The sequence below is a fragment of the Mytilus edulis genome, chromosome 12, assembly GCF_963676685.1.
Source record: "Mytilus edulis chromosome 12, xbMytEdul2.2, whole genome shotgun sequence".
NCBI lineage: Eukaryota > Metazoa > Mollusca > Bivalvia > Mytilida > Mytilidae > Mytilus > Mytilus edulis.
In genome coordinates, this window is record NC_092355.1 from 3,419,820 (window position 1) to 3,436,391 (window position 16,572).

Below are 16,572 nucleotides of genomic sequence, written 5' to 3' on the forward strand. Positions count from 1 at the left end.
ACCAAAACTCCCAAAATCATTCCCAACCTACCTTTTGTGGTCATAAACCTTGTGTCAAAATTTCATAGATTTCTATTTACCTAAACTAAAGTTATAGTGCAAAAACCGAGAAAATGCTTATTTGGGCCCTTTTTGGCCCCTAATTCCTAAAATGTTGGGACCAAACTCCCAAAATCAATTCCTTTTGTGGTCATAAACCTTGTGTTAAAATTTCTTAGATTTCTATTCACTTTTACTAAAGTTAAGAGTGCGAAAACTAAAAGTATTCGGACGACGACGAAAACGTGATACCAATATTTTTGAGGTCGTATAAAAAATAATATAAAGAAAAGTTACTTATATAAGTAATATTAAAGATAGCCTCGTTTTCAACATTACTTGTATAGGTAATTTTAAAAGTTATTGGTTAAGTAATTTGAAGAAAAATTAAAAGCAAAATTTCATTAATTGATTCAAGATTTTGATAACACCACTTTGAGCTCTCTTCAACTTGGCTTTGTCGGTCAGTATTTATTGACATAGTACTTTGAGAAAACAAAAGTCTTTTGGCAGGAAAACTGGCATTCCTTGTCAGTTATGATAGTAGTTGAATGCATGATGCAGGATTTGAACTAACAACCTCAGTGTTTACAGGCTACTGATCGCTGTAGATAAACTACTAAGACCACTAAGCAATAAAACACCTTAAGGCTTTGATGTTCCCTTCTTGATACTGTAGATCTTAATGACCTGCTTCACCAGGAGAAGCTGATATGCCCTTCTTTGCTAATTGCATATTGAAGTTTTTGCAAGAATCAAATTGATTATTTACAAGGTTATAATCAGAAGTCATTAAAATAGACATATAGAAAAAGTTATTTGAGGATATCCTAAATCCTATAAAGATAACCTAAAATCTGACAGTTAAGTTAGTCCTACAACTCTAGAATGAAAACCATAAAATATTCAAATCAAAAGGTAGTTTCCTTTTATCAATCCCAATAAAAGCATAGTGTTTTAAGTAAATCAATCTAGGCATATACTATACTTAAACACATTTTGTTTTGAATAAATAGATTAAAGCAAACTTGGAGTTAGCCATAAATTTAACACATAAATGACAAAACAAAATAATTTCAAAATTCAAAGGGAAAACATAATGACCAATTATCATCCTTTTTCATTCATAAAAATCTTAGCCTTCCCTTTCATGAATGTGACCTACCGAATTAGACTATTTACCGGATTTGTTATCACATAAGCAACACGACGGGTGCCACATGTGGAGCAGGATCTGCTTACCCTTCCGGAGCACCTGAGATCACCCCTAGTTTTTTGGTGGGGTTCGTGTTGTTTATTCTTTAGTTTTCTATGTTGTGTCATGTGTGCTGTTGTTTGTTTGTCTTTTTCATTTTAACCATGGCGTTGTCAGTTTGTTTAAGATTTACGAGTTTGACTGTCCCTTTGGTATCTTTCGTCCCTCTTTTAGCATTATCCCAGATTTGATAGACCATTAGTACCAATAAGAAGCACTAACCCTGGTTCATATTCTGGTGTTTATATAACCCAAATGTATAACTATAGGTACAATCATATGTATACCACAGCAAAGTTATGGGTAAATTCTTCATTTGACATTGATTATTTGAGAGCTATTCCAGGGAAATTTCATTGTGCAGGTATTGTTGAATAATTTGTCATGACCCATTCCTTAGAAAAAGTCATAGAAAAATATATACTTTAACATTGAATACAGAGATTTCCAAGTGAAATGAAATATATAATTGCCTGTAGAATTTTGGTTTTGTTGTCATTTTTTGGCAGAGAAAATGAAAGACATCTGTCCAACATCCAAAAGAAGAAATACTGTTCAGACAAGTATATTGACTGATTGATATTCTAAGGATGAACTAGTACATGTAAGATATTGATATTTTAAACTGGGATTGAAGGTCCAATAAAACATTTGGGATTCACACAAGAACAAGTACATGTAGGATATTGATATTTTAAACTGGGATTGAACGTCCAATAAAACATTTGGGATTCACACAAGAACTGAAAGACATCCAGTGCAATTGGAGGTAAAAACTACAAGCCAGATAAGCTAGTTTCTTGACAAAAACATATTATTTCATCAAGGGATTAATAAATCTGTGTAGACATTACCTCTGACGAACACCATCTAGCTGATCTGGATTTTCTATTAATACTTGAATACCCATCTTCATCTTGGCTTTCATTAAACTGAAGTCTAAACAAGCAATTTTTGCTCCAGATATTTTCTTTACCATTGCTGCAATAAAAATAAAACTTCTAATTTAACTTGTATATATATACCAGAGTTTTTTCTTACAAAAATAATTTATTTGCGTTTAAATCCCCACCTTTTGCCATGTATCTCTTCATGTTATAGGGTATTTATATCAATCTGTGCCAAACTCGGTAGGTTTCTGTCAGATTGTGTTGTAGATTGTCTGACCGAACCAATTTTTGTCGGTCTAAAAAAATTCAATTAATTTAGCTTTTTGTGTTGGGTATATTTTAAATGTTCTGATTGGTCTATGATGATATTCATGGTAAAAAATGCATTACAGGAAAGCCAATACAATATTTGCGCTTTTTGTCATGATTGCTTCCTTTGTCAGTCACGTTACATTTCAAGACTAACTGGGGATAGCCCCTTGAACATACTTCAGAGTAAACATTTTACCCGGAAGTTTTCATTTCTATCGATCTGTGCGCAAGCATATCAAAATACAATAAGTCACAGAACCGAGACGGTGTCACAACAGACATACGATTTAAGTCTATTTCATCGGTCAGGACAGTCGGTGTTTGTCACACTGTTGTGTAAAGATGGCATACAATTTTTAAGATATGAGCCTTCCTGATGGGGATGATGTAGCAGATCATAATTATCAGGAAAGGATTTTTAAGACTGTAAATATACCTTGACAGGTCGTTCTCAAGTTTAATGTGCTGTAAAAAAATCTTTACTTACCTTGTGAGGCTACTGTACAATTTAAAGCATATCCATGAACAAGTGTGCTTTCTTTCAAACTCTTCCCATGAGCCTTCAGTACATTGACTGCCTTGATTGGATATCTGTAACCCCCTTTGCCATCAGATGTTTTAATTGCCATGGCAGCATCAACAACCATGTTGGAAAAGAATTCCATTTCACTGTCTTAAGTCAAGGTTGTATAATTCTCAAGGCATTCTTAAATTCAAATGAGTTTTGATCATTCAAAATTGTATTCATGACCCCTTAAGGATCTACCTAGGTCAAGTTTAGGAATTTGTGACAGATGTTCTGACTCCTTGAAGTTGTATTTTTTCCTACGAAGTGTTTTGATTCCGAATAATTTTCAGTAGAAACCTATGCTGTACCATTGCTGCAAAGAACACTATAGCTCATGTAATACAAAACTTAACAGATGATGGGGGTTATTAAGGACCTTGACTGGCTGTTCAGTCATTAGACTTAACAGTAAGATTAATGGTCCAAACAATACTAAAAGTCTCCTTATAATAATAATAATAATATTTTTTTTATTTAAAGAGGGTAAACACAGTTAGTTACAATTACTAATCTTTCCTGAGGCCCTCATATACAGTACGCCCAGAGAGTTTGTAATCGCGAACTTTTATCACCGATTTCCGAGTGTAGCGGTGTGACACCGCGAATCACGGATTCTACTCCCAATTTCCTCCAAAGATTCTCTCCCAACACCGCGTGGCTGTTAATTGGTTTATTGCCCATCGGATGAACTGAAAATTAATGACGCGTGACAACATAATCGGATTAGCCAGATTTATTACCTTTGTACATTTAATCGATCTTGATTGCACCTGTGTGCTTTAAAATATGTTATTTAAATGTCCATTCATTGTCAGATAAAAGTGTGACATTTTTATTTAAAATAAGATAATTATTCTTGTATGTATATGCCCATGTCATTGTCATATGAAATAAAACGTAAAAACGTATAAAAATACGAATAAAACACTTATTTAGTATTTTCATTATAGTCCGATCAGGTCATAATTTTTGTTTTTTCAACAAAGTTTCAACAAAGATGATTTTACCACAATTAGAACCTTTTATGACCTACTCAGTGAGCAATATCCGGTTCATTAATAGTTTAATATTATATAATTAATACGAATAAAACACTTATTTAGTATTTTCATTATAGTCCGATCAGGTCATAATTTTTGTTTTTTCAACAAAGTTTCAACAAAGATGATTTTACCACAATTAGAACCTTTTATGACCTACTCAGTGAGCAATATCCGGTTCATTAATAGTTTAATATTATATAATTAATATCAACTGGCTTAAAACAAAATGATGTTTTTACGGTAATTTGTCCAATCTAAATCAAACCCTAGAGTTAATTTATCGGACCAACAAGTGAACTCTGTTACTTTCAATTTATTTGAAATGTAAAATATTATGTTTCACTACCTCTGTAGATTACCGACTTGAAATATTTGAATTTAAAAAAGAAACAAATAGTTTTGTATGCAATGTGAGGGCCCTCATGGGGTTTTTGATTATGTGATTACTTGGCCGTTTTTTTAATGATTATTTGATTATTAAGCCAAATATTTCATGATTATTTGATTACCTAGGACTGTATTTTTAGTTTATGATTATTTGATTACTAAAGATAAGCAAATATTTAATGATTATGTGATTATATTGGCAAAAAAATGGTGATTATGTGATTACTAGGACCCCCCCATGAGGGGCCTCCAATGTGGCAGCCCTATATTCATAAATACTGAGATAATTCCCCGCCCAGACACAACACAATAATCACAACCTTATTTAATTATATGAAGAAATAAAATCATGTGTTTCTTTATCTGTTATGATCTGTTATTGATCTTTTAATTTTTTAAATAAAATTGGATTGGCGCAATCCGTATTTTACTGCTCGTTAAAAGTCCTCGGCGAAATATAAAAAGAAGTATTTCAACAATTTATACTATAGAATATTAAAATGAAATTATATCGTACAAGAAAGAAATATGTAAAAAAAAATGTGGATCGGATTTTTACGATCGACACATTTTCACAGAGGATCTCACCAACGCCCATCAGGAACTGAACGACATGCATCCTGTTTTCATCTACCATTAATGTATAGTGTTGACTATGGAAGTATAAATAATGTCCAGGTTTATGTCCTCTGTTGACTGAGAAACGTATAAATAAAAGGCTGATGTTCGTTTATTCAGAAAAGGAATAAAATTTAGAATCCGGTTAATCAATTGTAAAAGGACCTTCTAGAGCCTCAATCTTAACGCACACAAATGTCAATCATTACAAAGCAAGTTTAAACCTTCAATGAATTTTCCCACGGTTATCCAGAAAGGTCACCTGAGTTTACTGTTACATGATACTATTTCCCGCCAAATAAAAATCTCGTGGACAAAATTGATGTCACTATTTTTAGCATTCAATATTGTGAGCTAAGTCAAGTTCAAGTTCAACCACGCAGTGTTGATCACTGAGATGCGTGTCGTCTTCCCACGGCAATTAATTGTTTTAAAAATATTTAAAGATCACTGTTCTAAATACAACACAAAAGTTTACATTCATTGTGCGTAAATGAATATTATGCAACGACGAGTTGATGCAGCTATAGCAGTATTCCTGTTGTAGCCGAAATGTATTATATCCTAAAGTAATGCTAATCGTGAAGAGAAAATGCCGTAGACTTATTAAGCATAATGAATGGTGAATAGCATTTTCTTTTTTACTTGCATATACAAGTTTTAAGACACGTAATTTTCTTTAAACTCACTGCTCACATTTTATACCTTCAGCGTTAGTTTCCGTTTATTTTCACGCAAGTATGTCTCTTTTCGTAAGTTATATAAATTACCGATAAATAAAAAACGAGGTCATAATCAAGTATAGATTTTTTTTATAAAACTTTAATGCAATTGAAAGCATTAACAACAACGTTTTGGATTTTAAAACTTTTATTTTGTAATCGTAAAATGGAAATGGCGTAGAATTATTAGCATAACAGATAGTGAATAATATTTTCTTTTTTACTTGTAGTATAAAAAACTTTGAGACGTGTAATTTTTCTTTAAACTGCCCTCATTTATTCTCCGTTTATTGTTGCACAATTATATCTCTTTTAGTAAATTAAATATTTATTTACTGATAAAAAAACGGAAGTCAAAATCAAATATAGTTGTTTAAAAACTTGATTAAAATGTACAGTGTAATTGAAAGATTGAAAGAATTAACAACAACGTTTTGCTTTTTATTTTAATCTTTCATTTGTTTCAAGCAATCAGATATAACCTGATAATCAATAGACAGGAAATACAATTGTTTAATTACATTAGAAATCTCACATACCTTGACTGTCGCGTGCCGGCATAGATCAGACGGATTAGGGCAATTAATTACCTGGTGTCACACCGCGTCACACCAGACTGGGAGAGATGTCGCTAATACAATAAACAAAAGGTAGCGGATTTACGCGGAAGTCGGAGGGAATACTCCCAAATTTCTCCGAGAATTTTGGGAGGGATGTCAGAGTTTCCTGGTGTTACACCAGGAAAAATATCGGAGTATGGAGTTTGGGATTACAAACTCCTTGGGCGTACTGTACATGTATACAATACAAGTAAAAAAAATAATCTTAATAATAAGAGAAATAAGCTGCAACTGAGAATATTTCCTTCAATTTTTAAAGGTTTATGTTATACTACAGACATAAAAGTGTTCAGTACCTTGTAAGAAGTACTTCCAAAAATACAGAAGTATTTGGATCAAAGTACTGACATACTGTACCCCACTGTATATACTATCAATCTACATAGATTGTAAGCAAGTTGAATGGGAATGGCTAAATTGTAGAAATCATTAACCATATAGGTTTCTCATTTACTATATTTTCTTAATTATGAATTTTTGTGTTGGGTATAAACGTATTTTCACTTTTGGTATATAGCTGAAATTTGATACAAAATGACCTTAAATCTGTGCTGATACAAAATGACCTTAAGTCTGTGCTGATACAAAATGACCTTAAGTCTGCGCCGATACAAAATGACCTTAAGTCTGCGCCGATACAAAATGACCTTAAATCTGAGCTGAAACAAAATGACCTTAAATCTGCGCCGATACAAAATGACCTTAAATCTGCGCCGATACAAAATGACCTTAAATCTGCGCCGATACAAAATGACCTTAAATCTGCGCTGATACAAAATGACCTTAAATCTGCGCTGATACAAAATGACCTTAAATCTGCGCTGATACAAAATGACCTTAAATCTGCGCCGATACAAAATGACCTTAAATCTGCGCGGATACAAAATGACCTTAAATCTGCGCGGATACAAAATGACCCTAAATCTGCGCGGATACAAAATGACCTTAAATCTGCGCTGATACAAAATGACCTTAAATCTGCACTGATACAAAATGACCTTAAATCTGCACTGATACAAAATGACCTTAAATCTGCGCCGATACAAAATGACCTTAAATCTGCGCCAATACAAAATGACCTTAAATCTGCGCGGATACAAAATGACCTTAAATCTCAGCTGATACAAAATGACCTTAAATCTGTGCTGATACAAAATAACCTTAAATCTGTGACGATACAAAATGACCTTAAATCTGCGCCAATACAAAATGACGTTAAATCTGTGCCGATACAAAATGACCTTAAATCTGAGCCAATACAAAAGGTGCAGAGAATAACGGTATTCTGATGATTCAACTGCATGGTTGCCTAATAATTGTTATATTGCATTCTTCCGTGTAGATACCCCCCTTTACGCCCCTCCCTAATAGTTGTTATATCGCTTTCTTCCGTGTAGATACCCCCCTTTACGCCCCTCCCTAATAATTGTTATATCCACTTCATTTGAACTTAGGAAGATACTTCATTTAAATTGTGTTGTTTTATTTATTTTTGTCTCATTGACTATCATACCCTATCTCCTTATTTTTATATGACTGTGACAACTATTTGAATACATTCATCATGTTCATTACAGATATAAAATGACGATAAACATCAGCTTTAAGTAAAGGATACGGTCCAATGATTTTACTTGACATGCTGGTTTTTGACGCACTAATGATACATTCTCTTCCCAACTCCTCTACATTTATTGTCATGTGTTCCTGGATGTATTTACAAGCTTCTCTAAAAATATAATTCTCATAATAGATTATAAGCATCAATCTTAAATGATTAGTTACTGTTTTATCCTCATACATACTTGTAAAGTGCAAGTTACTTGTACCAAACCCTTCAAATGTCGCAGCAAATATGATTTTACTTAAAAATGTGTTCAAGATCAAATATTTAACACCTCAATAAAATAACAAAAATAATGATTGTGTTACTGGCACTATCACTTTCTATGTTCAGTGGACCATGAAATTGGGGTAAAAACTGTAATATGGCATTAAAATTAGAAGGATCATATCATAGGGAATGTGTGTACTAAGTTTCAAGTTGTTTGGACTTCAACTTCATCAAAAACTACCTTGACCAAAAACTTTAACTTGAAGCGGAACAGACGGACGAACGGGCGAACAAACAGATGCACAGACCAGAAAACACAATGCCTCTCAACTGTATAACCTAATGGATTCTCGTCAAACATACTCACATTTCTTCACATTTTATGTTTTGAAATGGAAATAACTATTCAAGGGAGGTAACTAACCTGCATGCCAGTCTATAAAGGGATGTAACTAACCTGCATGCCCGTCTATAAAGGGAGGCTACTTACTTGCATGCCAGTCTATAAAGGGAGGTAACTAACCTGCATGTCAAGTCTATAGAGGGCCCGTCTATAAAGGGAGGCTACTTACTTGCATGCCAGTCTATAAAGGGAGGTAACTAACCTGCATGTCGTCTATAAAGGGAGGTAACTAACCTGCATGCCAGTCTATAAAGGGAGGCTACTTACTTGCATGCCAGTCTATAAAGGGAGGTAACTAACCTGCATGCCCGTCTATAAAGGGAGGCTACTTACTTGCATGCCAGTCTGTATCCACTGATGATGGAGGTAGGATGGATTTTACAGTTAACAAGTTCATCAGCATTCTTCAACAACTCAGCAGCAATAATTACCTACAGAGAAAAAAGTGTAAACTAAGGTTACAGCTTAATAAATTTTTAATAACAAATGTATGACTCTAAAAAGTTGTAAAATGTATGAGGGAAAGGGAAAAAAATTAACTGCCAAAGTCACTGCTACTGACTACAAACAATGTAGTGTACAGTACCTTGTAAGAAGTACTTCCAATAATACAGAAATATTCGGATCAAAGTACTGACTTACTGTACCCCACTGTATATACTATCAATCTACATAGATTGTAAGCAAGTTGAATGGGATTTTAAATAGATCATTGAAACAGTGTAAAAGAATAACTCTTTTACCAATTTCACAATTCGATGTATCAGTATTTTAGGAATTATGGGTAATTTCATACATAGCATGCTTAGTACCCTCATTGAGATTTATATGACTAGTTATGTCTTCAGAATAATTGATACTGGCCTGATATAATTTCTAATTGTCTTGGCTGAACTTTTGTGTCTTAAATTGAACAAGAAAATTTGGTGTGCATTTGGTTTAAAAGACACTCTTTAGCTGGAAAGAACAAGAGGATTTCAGATGCTAACAACACTCACTTGACATTTCTAGTAGATCTTAAAAGGTGTGTGGTGCTTTGACAGTTTTTAATCCCAACTTTATTAAATAAACTTATAAATGCATCAATCTTTAAACATTAATGTAATTGCCAAAGTAACAGCTACTGAATATTAAAAATATACTTAACAAGTGAAACTGCGAGCTACTGCTCACTAATGATACCCCCGCCGCAAGTGGATAATATTAATAGTGTAAAAATATGCAAGTGTTCGGTAAACAGGAAGTTGTCGAGTGATGAATCTGAAAACGCATCACACGGTATAGCTGACTTATAAAAATCCTGAAACCAAATTTCAGAAATCCTTGTATTGTAGTTCCTGAGAAAAATGTGACGAAAATTTTCAACTTGGTTATCATGTGTAAAATCATACAAGTGTTCGGTAAACAGGAAGTTGTCGAGTGATGAATCTGAAAACGCATCACACGGTATAGCTGACTTATATAAATCCTGAAACCAAATTTCAGAAATCCTTGTATTGTAGTACCTGAGAAAAATGTGACGAAAATTTTCAACTTGGTTATCATGTGTAAAATCATACAAGTGTTCAGTAAACAGGAAGTTGTCGAGTGATGAATCTGAAATTGCATCACACGGTATAGCTGACTTATATAAATCCTGAAACCAAATTTCAGAAATCCTTGTATTGTAGTTCCTGAGAAAAATGTGACGAAAATTTTCAACTTGGCTATCATGTGTAAAATCAGACAAGTGTTCGGTAAACAGGAAGTTGTCAAGTGATGAATCTGAAAACGCATCACACGGTATGGCTGACATATATAAATGTTGATACCAAATAACAGAAAGGGTGGATGTGTAGTTCCTGAGAAAAATGTGACGAAAGTTTCATGGGACGGACTGACTGACAGACAGAGGTAAAACAGTATACCCCCCCTTTTTTAAAGCGGGGGTATAATAATATGATAGTGTACAGTACCTTGTAAGAAGTACTTCCAACAATACAGAAGTATTCGGATCAAAGTACTGACTTACTGTTCCCCACTGTATATACTATCAATCTACATAGATTGTAAGCAAGTTGAATGGGAATTTAAGATTTATCATTGGAACAGTATAAACAAGAATGTGTCCAAAGTACACAGATGCCCCATTTGCACTATCATTTTCCATGTTCAGTAGACCGTGAAATTGGGGTAAAAAATATAATTTGGCATTAAAATAAGAAAGATTGTACAATGTATTAAGTTTCAAGTTGATTGCACTTCAACTTCAAAATCTACCCTGACCAAAAACTTTAACCTGAAACTTGCATATCATTTTCTATGTTCAGTGGACCGTGAAAAGGGGGTTCAAAAATCTTATTTAGCATTAAAATTAGAAAGATCATATCATAGGGAACATGTGACTAAGTTTCAAGTTGATTGAACTTCAACTTCATAAAAAACTACCGTGACCAAAAACCTGAAGTTGCACAGATGAACAAACGAACAGACCAGAAAACTTAATGCCCCACTATTATTGTAGGTTGGGCATAAAAAGAATGTTGTTTTCTAGTCTCACAATTCGATCATTTTTCGATGTATAAGTTCTAAAGAATTATGGATAATTTCATACTCAGTACTGTGATCAAGATTGATATGGCTAGATAAGTCTTCAAAATAATTTATACTGGCCCAGTATAATTTTTAATGACCTTGGCTGAGGACCAACCAGTATATTTTTAATTGTGAAATCAAAGGGAACAAAGAAACAACAATTTTTTTTTAATAAATCAAACAAAAAGATTTAGTTTAATTATTATGGCCTAAAAGAAAAGCTTTAGCCAGAAGGGACAAGACGCTATCAGGTGCTAATGACTCCCTTGACATGCATACTAATGTCAGCCAGAAGGGACAAGACGCTATCAGGTGCTAATGACTCACTTGACATGCATACTAATGTCAGCCAGAAGGAACAAGACGCTATCAGGTGCTAATGACTCCCTTGATATGCATACTAATGTCAGCCAGAAGGGACAAGACGCTACCAGGTGCTAATGACTCACTTGACATGCATACTGATGTCAGCCAGAAGGAACAAGACGCTATCAGGTGCTAATGACTCCCTTGACATGCATACTTATGTCAGCCAGAAGGGACAAGACGCTATCAGGTGCTAATGACTCCCTTGACATGCATACTTATGTCAGCCAGAAGGGACAAGACGCTATCAGGTGCTAATGACTCCCTTGACATGCATACTTATGTCAGCCAGAAGGAACAAGACGCTATCAGGTGCTAATGACTCACTTGACATGCATACTAATGTCTATCATTTCTAGTAGGTTTTAAAGGGGCAAGGTGCTTTGACCGTTTCAATTCCTTTACTTAATAAATCAATCAATGCATCAATGTTAAAATATTTCTGTAACTGACAGCTACTGATTATAAAGAATGTAGTGTACAGAACCTTGTAAGAATTACTTCCAACATGACAGAAGTATTCGGATCAAAGTACTGACTTACTGTACCCCACTGTATATACTATCAATCTACATAGATTGTAAGCAAGTTGAATGGGATATCTAATAAATACAAAAGAGATTGTGATTGGATAAATTTTTGAACTACACCCTGGGAAATTGGTGTCAACCTACCACAGAGGTTGTACCGTCTCCTACTTCCTGGTCCTGTAGATCAGCCAACTCTACTAGAACTTTGGCTGCTGGGTGTTCTACCTCTAATAACTTTAATATTGTAGCTCCATCATTTGTAATGGTCACATCCTGCAAATATATAAATCATTAAATGATCTTTGAGAGTGTATCTAATGATTGGCCAACAATATTTCAAATGTTGCAGTTTTAAACATTGATTATTTTCATTTCAGTATATGATTCCCTTTCATTATAATTTATAAGACATTTCTGGAATTGCATAACATTACAGGTTTCACAACATAATTCAAAGACTACACGAGTTTGTAAAAATTGTAGGATTTATTACTTATATAAACATTTTCTTTTCAAATTTTGAATAACATGTTCTTCATTATGATGTACTTAATTTAAATGATACTGCCTAAATCCCTGAAATTAATTGGTGACTAAAATAATTCTAAATTATGAACCTTCACCTAACACCAAGTCTCAATTACCTTTGACAAATTGGCACTAAATACGAATTATACATACCCCAATATCGTCCACTAACATTTTGTCCAGACCCACTGGTCCTAAACTGGACTTCACAATGTTGGCTATGGCACATGCTGCATTTACTGAAATATAACAAAGAATATTATTAGGATGGAGACCAATAGTTTCTTTTTTACAGACTTTTTAAAAAATGTCAGAAAGTGGTCCAAGTTACTTATTTCTAACAACAAGTATGATTTACATCAACAAACAAATTCAAACATTAATTAATAAAGTGTATTTGAGAACTTTGAAGACATTATTTTTTTCATTTTTTCCTGAGGACCACAGAGTTAAGGCCAAAGAAAAATATATGTGGAGTTCCAGTAACCCGACCGCCCCATGTTAAAACCCCCGACCCTAGAATTTTTTTTTTCATTTCTGAAAAATAAATTTTCAAAAGATCAAATTTTGAGGATTGTGAATTAAAATAATTAAATTCATAGATTTCTGTCATCTGAATTTCCATCACAAGTATCTGTTATGGCTAAAATGCAAGAATTCATAACAGAATGCAACAAAATTAACTAAAAGCGTTGGGGCGTGTATAATACTTGAAACAATTTTGGTAAACACAATTTTTTTCCGGATTTTGACAACAAAAAAAAAATTCAAAAAAAAATAAAAATTTGCCGACCTACAGACCATTTTTCATTTTTTTAAAAGTATGCAACTGGAACCACACATATATTGAAAATTTGAACATGTTGAACCAATTGTAACTTGTTTACATTTATAAGAAGAAAATTGACAACCGCTGCTTGCTAAATTTATTTTTCTTTCCATTTAGAGTCAATAAGAGAAGAGTTTACACTTTGATTTAGAAAGATTGCACAATTGGGCATTAGCACTGGTTTTACAACTATAGCAGGGTTCGAAATAAGCGCTATCCCGCTTGCCCGAGGCAAGTAAAATCTGCAGCGGGCAAGTGAATCTCATCACATAGTTGTCCGCCGGGCAAGTTGAAATTTTGTGTTTGTGTTTCATTCTATCATGTCAATTAATATAATAATATATGCAATAGGTCTTTACCATTTATTGTTAATGAATTTGTGCCAATAAAATATTTGTATAACTATGTCAGACGTAATTTTGTACGATGTACAACTGTGTATTATTGTATTACTATTTTCGCCGTCTTTATTTATTTCATATGCACATGCCAGGAAAATCGTAAACATCGTAGTTTGTCCCGAATAATTCTATTGGTCAATTCCTATGCGTAAGCCAATGAGCGCCGTCGTTTTAGAATGTTCAGTCGCACCTGCTCGGGGATTTCCTCTACTAATCGTGAAAGGAAGTCGATACAATGATCCAATCAGAACGCGTTTTGCAAACGACTTTTGAGTTGATTTAAAAATGAAAGTAGAAAGAAACAAATGGAAAACTTTTTAGTAAATAATGTCCCCCCTTAAAAAAAACTTAAAGAATCCAACGTCCACAGGGTTGAGTCAGTTTCTACATGTACATCTGAAATTTTTTTGTCACTTTTTTTTGTAAAAGTAAAAGTTTTTGTTTAAAAAAGGGTGTATAGAAACTTGAAATCATCTGCCAGGAGAGGTCTAGAATGCAGGATTTGGCACCATTTATCCCAGAGCTTCTGGGGGCCTTAAGCGGCCCCCAGACCCCTCGCCGTAAGTGCGACGAGCTATGCATTAGTCGGGCAAGTTAACAGATACAAGGGCAAGTTAATCTAGATATTGACTTGCCCTTTGGGCAAGTCAATGGTCTTTTCTTATTTCTACCCCTGTATAGGCAACTGGAGTTTAATGAATCGAAATAGGAAAATTGTGTTGGTTTTTTTTTATTTACCCTTGGTTATGACCAAAAGTCTTTAATTCAAAGTCTCATCCTGTTTTTAATGTCAACGAGTATCAAATATATTAAATCAAGGGCGACAGAAATTTTGCAGTGTGTATTTCCCTGTCTTCACACTTAATCATAGGACCACTAGTCCAATAATTATGACGTCTTGAAAGGCTATTTATATTCTTTGCTTTTAACATCATATTAACATGGTTTTAATTTTTTTTCAGTTAGACTTTGCAAAGTTCTACATCTACATTTACATCAACTTCTATGTCGTCACACGAAAAAGATATGTTGATCGATCACTCAAGTGTAAGTTTCCTGCTTTATTAAGACGTTTGGCCTATTTCTAGTCAACACGCTTCAACTTAGGAGTATGTAGAAAATTCCTTCTAAAAATCGAAAACAAAAGAAATGGCTTCTGCTATATGACATCAAAAGTAAATAAGAAAATAGTCTTTCAAGACCTCACAATTATTTGGACTTTGCTGGTCACACCAACATGACTTACATTTGGGACCCATTGGATATGAATATACCAGTTTAATCTTTGGTCTTTTTTTTTTTTAAAAAGATTAAGCAATGACATGAATGAGGAGAAGCTTGCAAAAATTAAAACATGGATATATGTGTCCCTTCAGCAGTCGGTGTGGACACATGTGTTCCTACAGCAGCAAGAGGGTTAATGCTGATTTCACATTTTAGTCCAGATTCAATTTATAACCAAATAATTAGTCTGAAATTATTTTGACGTCTAATGGTTGTTTTGCTGGACAAAGCTGAGGCTGTCCCATATCAAAAAGTGGATATTGGCCCATCCAAAATAAAAGTAAAAATGTCTGAATCGATGGGTCACTGTGAAAACTGATTAAATATGGAAAAATAAAGGGTGGCAGGTATAAATGTAGGTGAAGCTTACATAAATAAAGAGATCAATGAAAAGTGAACAAATTGATACCGGATTTATAAAATTCCAATCCCATTTCTAGTTGGCACTAGAAGCGACACAGCAGCGCATCTATTTTGGATGGGCAAATATCCACTTTTTGATATGGGATGACCTCTGACGTCGCACGGCCCCAGCATGTCTGGCAAAACAGCTGACACAATTCTTTCTGTCAATGCAGTGTGTTCTTTCCACATCAGTATGAAAAATAGTACGGGTGTGGATAGTAAACCCCACATAGACCGATACAAGTGCCTGTCACTCGACACTGTGTCGGTGGTACTATAGCTAGGTTTTTGTTTGATAATTAACAGTAATCATTTTAATATGCCGAATGGAAAATATGATCTGATTTCAAACCAATAAATGTTTCCAAAATAATACGTTAAAGTCATTTAAAATAATCTTCATTGCGTGCAATAAGAAATTATAGGATCTTTCTGGAATGTTCGAAAGCCATGTGCGACTCATGCCTTGAGTTTGACGAGCGATTTTGGTTGATTTATGACGAAAAACAGTAAAACATAGAGATAATGATAAAGAATATTAAATTCTATAATGTTTCAACTTTACAAACACACCATTTTGTGTTCTGACTGACTGTCCTGTTGTTCGGTTTCCACCGACGGTGAGAGCTGTTGTGGTGTCGGCCATGTTTGTTTGTGAATGCACATGTTCAATCTCGTAGATCCCGATTAAAAAATGTATATAAATTACGGGATATTTTTAGAGTTTCATTTTCTTTCATACACTAAAATATGTAAAAAAAAATATGAAAAGATAAGCAACATAAAATTTTAAAAACACCAAAAATAAAATTATTAAAAAAAGTATTTTGGCGGGAAAGTTCAAATATTTTCGTTTTGACCAGCGAAGATCAGCGAAGTTTACATGTTATTACATATTAAAGAAAGATAAAAGATGTTTTGCCTTTGGTAAAAATAAACGTAACACATGGAGATCGATAATCTA

The 16,572-nt window shown here is 33.8% G+C and overlaps 1 protein-coding gene across 2 annotated transcripts in view; it reads right to left on the reverse strand.

Moving 5' to 3' along the window:
• Positions 1–16,325, reverse strand: part of LOC139499477 (T-complex protein 1 subunit alpha-like) — a 32,468-nt gene extending 16,143 nt beyond the window's left edge. For both annotated transcript variants that reach the window (XR_011658198.1, XM_071288154.1), the window contains exons 1-7: positions 16,182–16,325; positions 12,843–12,928; positions 12,306–12,434; positions 9,025–9,122; positions 8,073–8,183; positions 2,984–3,165; positions 2,149–2,275 (exon numbers count right to left, since the gene is read on the reverse strand). Coding sequence is in view for 1 of the 2 variants with exons in the window: in XM_071288154.1 (XP_071144255.1) it covers positions 2,149–2,275; positions 2,984–3,165; positions 8,073–8,183; positions 9,025–9,122; positions 12,306–12,434; positions 12,843–12,928; positions 16,182–16,254 (806 nt within the window). In the remaining variant the exon portion in view is untranslated. The remainder of the gene's footprint in view (positions 1–2,148; positions 2,276–2,983; positions 3,166–8,072; positions 8,184–9,024; positions 9,123–12,305; positions 12,435–12,842; positions 12,929–16,181) is intronic.
• Between the last annotated feature and the right edge of the window lie 247 nt (positions 16,326–16,572).